General features: G+C 38.3%; 1 protein-coding gene across 1 annotated transcript; it reads left to right on the forward strand.

The window, feature by feature from the left end:
* Nucleotides 1-177: 177 nt before the first annotated feature.
* On the forward strand, nt 178-11,894 carry LOC129364875 (uncharacterized). Its single transcript, XM_055037800.1, has 8 exons — nt 178-228; nt 326-444; nt 666-810; nt 904-1,017; nt 10,069-10,213; nt 10,295-10,443; nt 10,538-10,677; nt 11,380-11,894. The coding sequence occupies exons 2-8, from the start codon at nt 345-347 to the stop codon at nt 11,529-11,531; spliced, it is 945 nt and encodes a 314-aa protein (XP_054893775.1). The 5' UTR covers nt 178-228; nt 326-344; the 3' UTR covers nt 11,532-11,894.
* The last annotated feature ends 441 nt before the right edge of the window (nt 11,895-12,335 follow it).

The following is a 12,335-nucleotide window of genomic DNA, read 5'->3' on the forward strand; positions in this document are numbered from 1 at the left end:
CAGGTGGCACCTTGTTTTTTTCATTCTTTCAAGTTTCTTTTTTATCTGTATTGACGTAAAAAAAAGTGTCTGGTGTTGCAATGTCTCAAACATGTACACGTGCAGAAGAGTCTCGTAAATTCAATGTCATAAAAGTCCTGCTATTACACAACGAGACCTTTTAAATGCAGTGGAGACCCTCGTTTTGCACCACACAGTGGAGAACTCTCATTCAGGAGCGAATAAGTGGTAGGTTTCTGCTAATGACGCAGATTGCCTGATGTGACACCAACATCATTTCTCTCTTGTTTTTGTAGATTGGTTAACAAATATTTCTTGCTCTCAGATAAGTTGAAGCAACAAAAATGGCGAAGCACAACCCCGGTCTTCTGATTGCCATGGCGCTGGCATTGATCATCTTCATCATCACCATGGTGTTCTCCGCGCTGGCAGCAGCAGGAAGCTGTGAGTTTGAATTTAAAGATTACATTTAAGTTACTTAATTGTTTGTAATATCAATGACGTAGAAAGCAATTTTTTTCTGGATTACAATGGTTGTATCTTTTTTTTTTTATTATTGAAAAAGTTGAAAAAAGGCTAACCCTATTGTAATTGTTTCATTGTTTCTATTTTTACCCTTTCAGTTGATTTTCTATTTATGTCTTTTTTTCTTGTTTATTATACAGCCCCGTTTTTATATGACACCAGCAACATTTCAGCTCAGTTTGTCATCCAGCTCACACCATCGGGTTGGACCTTCATCATATGGACTATCATTTACTTGTTTCTGGCTTTGGTGATGGTGTACGTTCTCTCTGGCATCTTCAGAAAGTAAGCAAAAAAGCTCAAAAATGATTTTTTTCGGCTTAAGTGAAACATTGAATTACAATATTGACTTTGGTGGTGTGTAAATATTCTCTGCAGGAACGCCTACGGCTATGTGTACTGCAGCCCTCCTGTTCTACCGTACGGCTTTTTTGCGTTTTGGTGTTTGAATCTGGTTCTCAACATCTCATGGTTGTTCCTGTGGGACAGAATGTAAGATGGAAACGTTTTCATATCAGCATAATCTGTTCTTTTTCTATTTGTAGGTAGTTTGTTTTGAGAAAGATTATTTAAGACATTACAATAATGTTTCTTTTGCATTGCTCTTTGTTGCTTGTATTTATTTAAATTTAAAAATAACAACTAGAAAATTCCTGAAGAAATTTAACCGGGGCCTGCCAAAGTGTGCCCGTCGCTTTGGACCCAGCGTTCTGATGCTAAACATTAGCATCCATGCTAAAGAAAGTTGCAATATCATCAATACAATGTGGAGAGTCACAAGCATGTATAGTAAATATGGGTAATAAGTAAGGGAAATAGCTAATACCTCATGCAAGGTATACGGCTAATGCTAATGCTCTGCCTTGCTGTGCAAGGCAGAGCCCTAACCTGAGTGGAAAGGATCATGCAGGATAATCTTATTGCACTGTCTACGGCAGTGCACTGCTGGGAAACAGAGAACTGCTAATGTTTGTGCTAATGCTAATGCACTGTCTTGATAGGCAAGACAGTGCCCTAACTTGAGAGGAAAAGATAATGCAAGCTAATATCATTGCAGCGCCTGCGGCGCTGCATTAGCCACGGCCGAATCTTAAGGTTTTTATTTTGAAATGTTCAGAATGTTTCATTTTAAATGGTCAATGTAATCCCATGTATAACAGTGATTTGGTTAAATCAGACATATAATGGTCAAAAGAGCACTTATTTAATCTAAAAATTCTCAAGGCTTTTATTTTGAAAATTTTTAAAGCTTAATTTAAAATTTCAACACTAATTCCATGTGTAACAATGGTTGGTTAAAAATAGTTATAAAAGGCCCAAAACACAAGCAGTTCTAAAGTCCAGCTTTGTTCTCTGAGTTCTGCCATAGTTAGAACTACAGTGATGCGTTTTTGTAGTCCTAATCAGCTGTCCCCTTTGTGTTCCGTTGCCATGGTAATGGATCCTCTTCCAATTGTGAGTCAGACAGGGGAGACTTAATTCTATCAGTTGAGGCAGCGATTTTGCCTAAAATAGGCATGAGCCAGAAAGGAATCTTAAGGCTTTTATTTTGAAGTTTGGATTGAGATTAATGTTAAATGGCCAATCTCATCCCATGTTTAACACTGATCGGGTTAAATCAGTTATATAGTGGTCAAAAGAGCAATTACTTGATGAAAAAATTGTCAAGGCTTTTATTTTGAAATTTACATTAAGCTTAATTTTAATGGCAACACTAATCCCATGTGTAACTATGGAGTTTTGAAATCAGTTCTAAAATTCCCCAAAACCAAGTACTTGTCATGGCCAGCTGATTACTCATCAGTAGTAACTGACAGTTCTGCCATGTTGTAGTTCTGACAATCAGCTCTGACCTCTTTTGTAGGCACTGAGTGTTCCGCCATGTTGTAGTTCTAACCTGCAGTCATTGTAGTTCTAAAGAGCAGCTCAGTCCTCCTCAGTAGTAACTGACAGTTCCACCATGTTGTAGTTCTTATATTCACCTATGACCTCTTCTGTAGGCACTGAGTGTTCCGCCATGTTGTAGTTCTAACCTTCAGGAATTGTAGTTCTAAAGAAGAGGTCAACTGTCATGTCAGTGTGACACACAAGGAGAGACTTAATTATAAATGCTTGAAGAAGTTAGTTTTCCTGACAGGCCTGAGAGAAATATTCAAGGTTTTATTTTGAAATTTTCATTCAGCTTAATTTAAAATTGCCACACTAATCCTGTCTGTAACAGTGGTTGCTTACAATCAGTTATAAAAAGCCCAAACACAATGTAATTCTAAAGGCCAGCTCATTCCTCCTCAGCAGTAACTGACAGTTCCACCATGTTGTAGTTGTTATATTCACCTATGACCTCTTCTGTAGGCACTCAGTGTTCCGCCATGTTGTAGTTCTAACCTTCAGAAATTGTAGTTCTAAAGAGGTCAACTGTCATGTCAGTGTGACACACAAGGAGAGACTTAATTCTAAATGCTTGAAGAAGTTAGTTTTTCTGACAGGCCTGAGAAATATTCAAGGTTTTATTTTGAAATTTTCATTCAGCTTCATTTTAAATGTCCAAAATAATCCAAAGTTTAACAGTGGTTTTGTTAAAAAAGTCACATAATGCCCAAGAGAGCAATTACGTGATATAAAGAATCTCAGGGCTTTTATTTTGAAATTTTTATTAAGCTTAATTTAAAATTGCTACACTAATCCTGTGTGTAACAGTGGTTGCTTACAATCAGTTATAAAAAGCCCAAACACAATGTAATTCTAAAGGCCAGCTCATTCCTCCTCAGTAGTAACTGACAGTTCCACCATGTTGTAGTTCTGACAATCAGCTCTAACCTCTTTTGTAGGCACTGAGTGTTCCGCCATGTTGTAGTTCTAACCTGCAGTCATTGTAGTTCTAAAGAGGTCAACAGTCATGTGTGTGAGGCAGAGACAGATTTCTATTTGTGAGACAGCTCAGTCAGTTATAATGGAAAAAGCAGCCCGAACAACTCCTTGCCGTTCGGAAACCGTGATACGTATCAGAAAACCGTTTGAAGCATATAAGAGAGCTATTTTTTGTCTCTGATAGTCCTGCAAATCATATCTGTAGCTCATTCATAGTAATTACAGCGATGAGAGAAAAATGGTGTGCGCTGAGGTCTGAAATTTTCCAGAAAAGCATGAAAATATATGGTGGAGAGCGTCAGTTAGGCTGGAACTTGATTTTGCTCTAAAGCACCTTGACAGAAAACCGTAAGGCCTAGAAAAATTTTGAAAAACATTTTACCGGAGCAGACATACGTATCGATGTCATGACCGAGTTTCATACCGATAGCACGATATTTGTGGGCGTGACGGCGATTTCAAAATTTATTTGGGGTCAGAGATCCACTTCATTTTTCACTCTAGCGGAGCGGCAGTTGGTGGCAGTTATGCTCTGCGTTTCGGCAGTTGGAAATTTCGCTCGTTTTTTGCTTTTTACGTCGCCGTCGTAACGCCGATTCCCCATAAAAGTAATAGCTCCAATGCCGGGAACGAGCCGCACGTTTTGATACCACTTTTGTGGGTGGGCTCGCAGCGGTGCGAGCCGCATTCCGGTCTACGGAAGAATAAGTTATAATAACTAGAAAATTCCTGAAGAAATTTAACAGGGGCCCTGCCAAAGTGTGCCCGTCGATTTGGATCCAGCGTTCTGATGCTAAACATTAGCATCCATGCTAAAGAAAGCTGCAATGTCATCAATAGCACGTGGAGATTCACAAGCATGACGTACTGCATTCAGGAAACTAAATATGGGTAATAAGTAAGGGAAATAGCTAATGCAAGGTAAAAGGCTAATGCTAATTCTCTGCCTTGCTGCGCAAGGCAGAGCCCTAACCTGAGTGGATAAGATCATGCAGGATAATCTTATTGCACTGCCTACGGCAGTGCACTGGTGGGAAACAGAGAAATGCTAATGTTTGTGCTAATGCTAATGCACTGTCTTGCTACGCAAGACAGTGCCCTAACTTGAGAGGAAAAGATAATGCAAGCTAATATCATTGCAGCACCTGCTGCGCTGCATTAGCCACGACCGAATCTTAAGGCTTTTATTTTGAAATGTTCAGAATGTTTAATTTTAAATGGTCAATGTAATCCCATGTATAACAGTGATTTGGTTAAATCAGACATATAATGGTCAAAAGAGCACTTATTTAATGTAAAAATATTCAACGATTTATTTTGAAATTTTTTTAAAGCTTAATTTAAAATTTCCACACTAATTCCATGTGTAACAATGGTTGGTTAAAAATAGTTATAAAAGGCCCAAAACACAAGCAGTTCTAAAGTCCAGCTTTTTTCTCTGAGTTCTGCCATAGTTAGAACTACAGTGATGCGTTTTTGTAGTCCTAATCAGCTGGCCCCTTTGTGTTTTGTTGCCATGGTAATGGATCCTCTGCCAGCTGTGAGTCAGACAGGGGGGAGACTTAATTCTATCAGTTTGAGGCAGCCATTTTGCCTAAAATAGGCATGAGCCAGAAAGGAATCTTAAGGCTTTTTTTGAAATTTTCTGTAAGCTTCATTTTCACTGTCCAAAATAATCTAAAGTTTAACAGTGGTTTTGTAAAAAAAAAAGTCACAAAATCCCCAAGAGAGCAATTCCCTAATATAAAAGTATGTCAGGGCTTTTATTTTGAAATTTTAATTCAACTTAATTTAAAATTACCACGCTAATCCTGTGTGTAACAAATGATTGTTACACAACCATTTGAAATCAGTTATAAAAAGTCCAAACACAATGTAATTCTAAAGGCCAGCTCATTCCTCCTCAGCAGTAACTGACAGTTCCGCCATGTTGTAGTTCTGACAATCAGCTCTGACTCTTTTGTAGGCACTGAGTGTTCCGCCATGTTGTAGTTCTAACCTTCAGGAATTGTAGTTCTAAAGAGCAGCTCAGTCCTCCTCAGTAGTAACTGACAGTTCCACCATGTTGTAGTTTTTATATTCACCTATGACCTCTTCTGTAGGCACTGAGTGTTCCGCCATGTTGTAGTTCTGACCTTCAGGAATTGTAGTTCTAAAGAAGAGGTCAACTGTCATGTCAGTGTGACACACAAGTAGATACTTAATTATAAATGCTTGAAGAAGTTAGTTTTTCTGACAGGCCTGAGAGAAATATTCAAGATTTTATTTTCAAATTTTCATTAAGCTTAATTTAAAATTTCCACACAAATACTGTGTGTAACAATGGCTGCTTAAAATCAGTTATAAAAAGCCCAAACACAATGTAATTCTAAAGGCCAGCTCATTCCTCCTCAGTAGTAACTGACAGTTCCGCCATGTTGTAGTTCTGACAATCAGCTCTGACTCTTTTGTAGGCACTGAGTGTTCCGCCATGTTGTAGTTCTAACCTGCAGTCATTGTAGTTCTAAAGAGGTCAACTGTCATGTGTGTGAGGCAGAGACAGATTTCTATCTTTGTGAGACAGCTCAGTCAGTTATAATGGAAAAAGCAGCCGAACAACTCCTTGCCGTTCGGGAACCGTGATACGTATCGGAAAACCGTTTGAAGCATATGAGAGAGCTATTTTTTGTCTCCGATAGTCCTGCAAATCAAATCTGTACCTAATTCATAGTAATTACAGCGATGATATAAAAATGGTTTGCGCTGAGGTCTGAAATTTTCCATAAAGTATGAAAATACATGGTGGAGAGCGTCAGTTAGGCTGGAACTTGATTTTGCTCTAAAGCACCTTGACAGAAAACCATAAGCCCTAGAAAAAATTTGAAAACATTTTACCGGAGCAGACATACGTATCGATGTCATGTCCGAATTTCATACCGATAGCACGATTGTGGGCGTGGCGGCGATTTCAAAATTTATTTGGGGTCAGAATCGGACTGCTTCCCACACTCTAACGAAACGTCAGTTACACTCTAGGTTTTGGCAGTTGAGCTTTTCGGTTCGGCAGTTGGAAATTTTGCTCGTTTTTTGCTTTTTACGTCACCGTCATAACGCCGATTCCCCATAAAAGTAATAGCTCCAATGCCGGGAACAAGCCGCACGTTTTGATACCACTTTTGTGGGTGGGCTCGCAGCGGTGCGAGCCGCATTCCGGTCTACGGAAGAAAAATAAAGAAGAACTAGAAAATTCCTGAAGAAATTTAACCGGGGCCTGCCAAAGTGTGCCCGTCGATTTGACCCAGCGTTCTGATGCTAAACATTAGCATCCATGCTAAAGAAAGCTGCAATGTCATCAATACAATGTGGAGAGTCACAAGCATGACTGACTGCATTCAGTATACTAAATATGGGTAATAAGAAAGGGAAATAGCTAATACCTCATGCAAGGTAAAAGGCTAATGCTAATGCTCTGCCTTGCAGAGCAAGGCAGAGCCGTAACCTGAGTGGAAAGGATCATGCAGGATAATCTTATTGCACTGCCTACGGCAGTGCACTGGTGGGAAACAGAGAAATGCTAATGTTTGTGCTAATGCACTGTCTTGCTGCGCAAGACAGTGCCCTAACTTGAGAGGGAAAGATAATGCAGGCTAATATCATTGCAGCGCCTGTGGCGCTGCATTAGCCACGGCCGAATCTTAAGACTTTTATTTTGAAATGTTCAGAATGTTTCATTTTAAATGGTCAATGTAATCCCATGTATAACAGTGATTTGGTTAAATCAGACATATAATGGTCAAAAGAGCACTTATTTAATGTAAAAATTCTCAAGGCTTTTATTTTGAAATGTTTTTAAAGCTTAATTTAAAATTTCCACACTAATTCCATGTGTAACAATGGTTGGTTAAAAATAGTTATAAAAGGCCCAAAACACAAGCAGTTCTAAAGTCCAGCTTTTTTCTCTGAGTTCTGCCATAGTTAGAACTACAGTGATGCGTTTTTGTAGTCCTAATCAGCTGGCCCCTTTGTGTTCCGTTGCCATGGTAATGGATCCTCTGCCAGCTGTGAGTCAGACAGGGGGAGACAGAATTTTTTCAGTTTGAGGCAGCCATTTTTTCTAAAATAGGCATGGGCCAGAAAGGAATCTTAAGGATTTTATTTTGAAATTTTCATTGAGATTAATTTTAAATGGCCAATCTCATCCCATGTTTAACACTGATTGGGTTAAATCAGTTATATAGTGGTCAAAGAGCAATTACTTGATGGAAAAATTGTCAAGGCTTTTATTTTGAAATTTACATTAAGCTTAATTTTAATGGTAACACTAATCCCATGTGCAACTATGGAGTTTTGAAATCAGTTCTAAAATTCCCAAAAACCAAGTACTTCTCATGGCCAGCTGATTACTCATCAGTAGTAACTGACAGTTCCACCATGTTGTAGTTTTATATTCACCTATGACCTCTTCTGTAGGCAGAGTGTTCAGCCATGTTGTAGTTCTAACCTTCAGGAATTGTAGTTCTAAAGAGGTCAACTGTCATGTCAGTGTGACACAAAAGGAGAGACTTAATTCTAAATGCTTGAAGAAGTTAGTTTTTCTGACAGGCCTGAGAGAAATATTCAAGGTTTTATTTGAAATTTTCATTAAGCTTAATTTAAAATTTCCACACAAATACTGTGTGTAACAATGGTTGGTTAAAATCAGTTATAAAAAGCCCAAACACAATGTAATTCTAAAGGCCAGCTCATTCCTCCTCAGTAGTAACTGACTGTTCCGCCATGTTGTAGTCCAAACCTGTAGTTATTGTAGTTCTAAGGAGAAGGTCAACTCTCATGTCGGTGTGACACAAGTAGAGACTTAATTATAAATGCTTGAAGAAGTTAGTTTTTCTGACAGGCCTGAGAGAAATATTCAAGCTTTCATTTTGAAATTTTCATTAAGCTTAATTTAAAATTAACATACTAATCCTGTGTGTAACAATGGTTGCTTAAAATCAGTTATAAAAAGCCCAAACACAATGTAATTCTAAAGGCCAGCTCATTCCTCCTCAGTAGTAACTGACAGTTCCGCCATGTTGTAGTTCTGACAATCAGCTCTGACCTCTTTTGTAGGCACTGAGTGTTCCGCCATGTTTAGTTCTAACCTTCAGGAATTGTAGTTCTAAAGAGGTCAACTGTCATGTGTGTGAGGCAGAGACAGATTTCTATCTTTGTGAGACAGCTCAGTCAGTTATAATGGAAAAAGCAGCCCGAACAACTCCTTGCCGTTCGGAAACCGTGATACGTATCGGAAAACCGTTTGAAGCATATGAGAGAGCTATTTTTTGTCTCCGATTGTCCTGCAAATCATATCTGTAGCTCATTCATAGTAATTACAGCGATGAGAGAAAAATGGTGTGCGCTGAGGTCTGAAATTTTCCAGAAAAGTATGAAAATATATGGTGGAGAGCGTCAGTTAGGCTGGAACTTGATTTTGCTCTAAAGCACCTTGACAGAAAACCGTAAGCCCTAGAAAAATTTTGAAAACATTTTACCGGAGCAAACATTCGTATCTATGTCATGACCGAGTTTGAGACCAATTGCACGATATTTGTGGGCGTGACGGCGATTTCAAAATTTATTTGGGGTCAGAAATCCACTTCATTTTTCACTCTAGCGGAGCGGCAGTTGGTGGCAGTTATGCTCTGCGTTTCGGCAGTTGGAAATTTCGCTCGTTTTTCGCTTTTTACGTCGCCGTCGTAACGCCGATTCCCCATAAAAGTAATAGCTCCAATGCCGGGAACGAGCCGCACGTTTTGATACCACTTTTGTGGGTGGGCTCGCAGCGGTGCGAGCCGCATTCCGGTCTACGGAAGAATAAGTTATAATAATAATAATAAAGAGACATTCTATTGGGTGAAGATTAATAGGTGCCTGCCATGCAATGCATGGAGGCAGTGACTGACTTGCTTCGCAAGTCAGTCACTGCTCTCCTTATGCATTGCTATGGGCAGGCCCCAATAAAGAGGCATTCTATTAGGTGAAGAACAATAGGTGCCTGCCATGCAATGCATGGAGGCAGTTACTGACTTGCTTCGCAAGTCAGTAACTGCTCTCCTTATGCATTGCTATGGGCAGGGCCCCAATTATAAAGAGACATTCTATTGGGTGAAGATTAATAGGTGCCTGCCATGCAATGCATGGAGGCAGTGACTGACTTGCTTCGCAAGTCAGTCACTGCTCTCCTTATGCATTGCTATGGGCAGGCCCCAATTAAAGTGACTTAAATCCAATTTTGTTGGTAAAAATTAAAATGTCTAAATTACCATGTCTAAAATAACTAAGAACAGTCTGGAAATAAGTAATTTTTTTTTTCATCTGATGCATTGCCATATCCAACTCTGCAAACCACATGTCCTTTACAAACAGATATTTGCATATCTGTTTGCAAATATCTTTCTTGCACTTTCACGCTACAAATTATTAGCCTTATCCAAGGTTCCCAAAAATTCTTCATGGGAGCATTTTATTTATTGTATCCATGAGTTTGCAGCCTGAAAGCGCTGGATCAGGCACAGAATGTTTCATTATGCAGCCCACTGATAAAGCTGACCTTTGCTAAGGAGATAAGCAGTAGAATGTGCAAATTACAAAAGAGTTGTAAATGTGAAGTTTGGTTGTAAACTGTGTTTTTATTCTAAGTGTACATTTTTTTAAAAGGTTCATGCCTGCTGCGCTTGCTTTCCTCATCCTAATTGCACTGACAAACTATGGTGTGATATTCTTCTCCTGCTACGGCCTGAGCCAATATGGAGCCTGGCTCAACAAATACCACAAAGTAGACCTGTGGCTCCACAGAGTGTTGGTTAGTTTTTCGGCTTCACCTTTACCTTTTCAACTGTCTTCTCAGCTTCTGTCTTAACATTTTCTTTTGTCTGTACTGCAGATTCAGAATGGGGTCGCCATATATGCCACATGGACAACCATAGCTTCTCTTGTTAACTTGACCATTGTGTTAGAGTACGACGCCAAAGTATCCAGCACAGAAGCGGCCACGGTTTCCCTTTCACTTTTGACCGTAGTGGTGGCTGCATGGTGTGTATAAGTCAGAAAAAAAATTACTATTTGTTTTATTTTACGGAAAAAACAAAAACATGGACATAATGTCTTGGCTCTTTGGCTGTTTCAGGTTCCTCCTGGAAAACTTTGTCCTCGACAAATATGTCAGGTTCATTCTCTCCATCTACCCGGTTGTGATCTGGGCACTGACAGGCGTTTTTATGGAAAACTACAACACTGCTGATCCCACTCGCAATAACATCTTCATTGGTAAGGAAAGATGATGTTTATCTCAGTCAACAACACTGCAATAACTTTCTGTTTATTTCCAGAACACATGTATTTATGATATTGTAAAGAGAGCATATGTTCTCTTTAAATTTTAAGGTTTTATGATTTATAACATCATAACTGCAAATCATCTGATCCTAAACAAATCTTGAAAGTTAGACATAGGATTATAAAAACAATGCAGCTCCAAAACAAAAAATAAAAATTTCAAGTATCAAGCACAGATTAGGATAATAATTTAGGCTGAAAGAAAATAGCACATCGACACAATTTAAAATCATACATATTATGAACCAAAGTAGACCCTTCAAAATGTGACAAAGAACAGACCAAACTCCTCCACAGAAAGTCAACAGCTGTGTAGTGTCTTGCTCAAACAAATGTTCTGCATTATAACTACAAATTCAAATAAATTACATTGGGAAGCGGAAGAAAAAGCATTTTTGGCTTTAAATCTTTTTCAAAAGTGAAAATCCAAAAGGTTTGGCATGCATTTGATTTTATAGCCAGCCTAAGTTAAATTTATAGAACCACCTTTCACTGAAATTGCTGCTATGGTCCTGGCTTTGCACATTTCCTGAAACTGGCTAATATTCTAAATGGTCAAACTCAGTCAGAATAGATGAGAAGCATGTTTAAAGGTAATTAGTAATATGATCAATTACTTTTCCTCCAACACAGCTGCACTGTTGGGCATCGCCTGTTTCCTGTTTGTTGCACGGATACTTCTGGTCACCTGGAGGCAAATCAAAAAGCCGCTCTACAAAGATGTAAACCATGATGACATGTCGCCAATGGAGATTGCAGAGAAGCAGAAAAAGATGTTTAAATGAGCGTCTTGTTTGCATATGTGTTTGTGTGTGAGTGATTGAGGCTTTTATTTTATGTCTGACTTTATCTTGCAATCTCTGTAAAATATATCTGAAAATCCATCGCATATGTTTAAGGTGATAAGCATTGTCCTTGAGAAGACGGCTGACTCATCATAAAGCTCTTATGAACATATATGATAACGCTTGTCAAAATGCCGAGGTTCCTGATAGCTTAGACGCACGTGTGCGATTTTTATCAGATGTGATTTGTCCTTTAAACTTACTAAGTTTCGTTGTGTTAATGTTTGCTTTTTGTTAATATATTATGACTTTTGGGTTGTCTAGCTTTTGCATTATGAAAATAAAGACTATTTTTAATCAATTTATTTTGAATATGTCTGGATTATTTTTGAAGTGTCAAAGATAGAATCAGAATTTCATCACTTATCCGTGAAGAAAAATTAAATAATACAAGAGAACACATTCAAGACATCAACTAAATTCACAAAACCTTTGCTGTTGTGGTGCTCTCTAGAACAAGAAATAGCCATTTTAAAAAAACTATTTCTTCACCGTATTCACAAGAACAACAAATACAAACATAAAAAGTGTATGAATCAAAACAAACCAAATAAGTTTCCCAAATTTTTTTTGTGCAACAAATAGTACATATTAAATTGGGAGAGCTTTTTTCTTAAATCTTCAGCAGATTAAGGAATATCGAGTAGATAAATCAATAAATACAAATGTGAATTTGAGATGAAAACCAGGTTTTATTCTTTTGCTACTTTTCTGAATGTTAAACTGGAAAGTAATTGAGAGTAA

This window comes from Poeciliopsis prolifica, unplaced genomic scaffold (genome assembly GCF_027474105.1).
Source record: "Poeciliopsis prolifica strain line A6 unplaced genomic scaffold, Auburn_PproV2 SCAFFOLD012, whole genome shotgun sequence".
Lineage (NCBI taxonomy): Eukaryota > Metazoa > Chordata > Actinopteri > Cyprinodontiformes > Poeciliidae > Poeciliopsis > Poeciliopsis prolifica.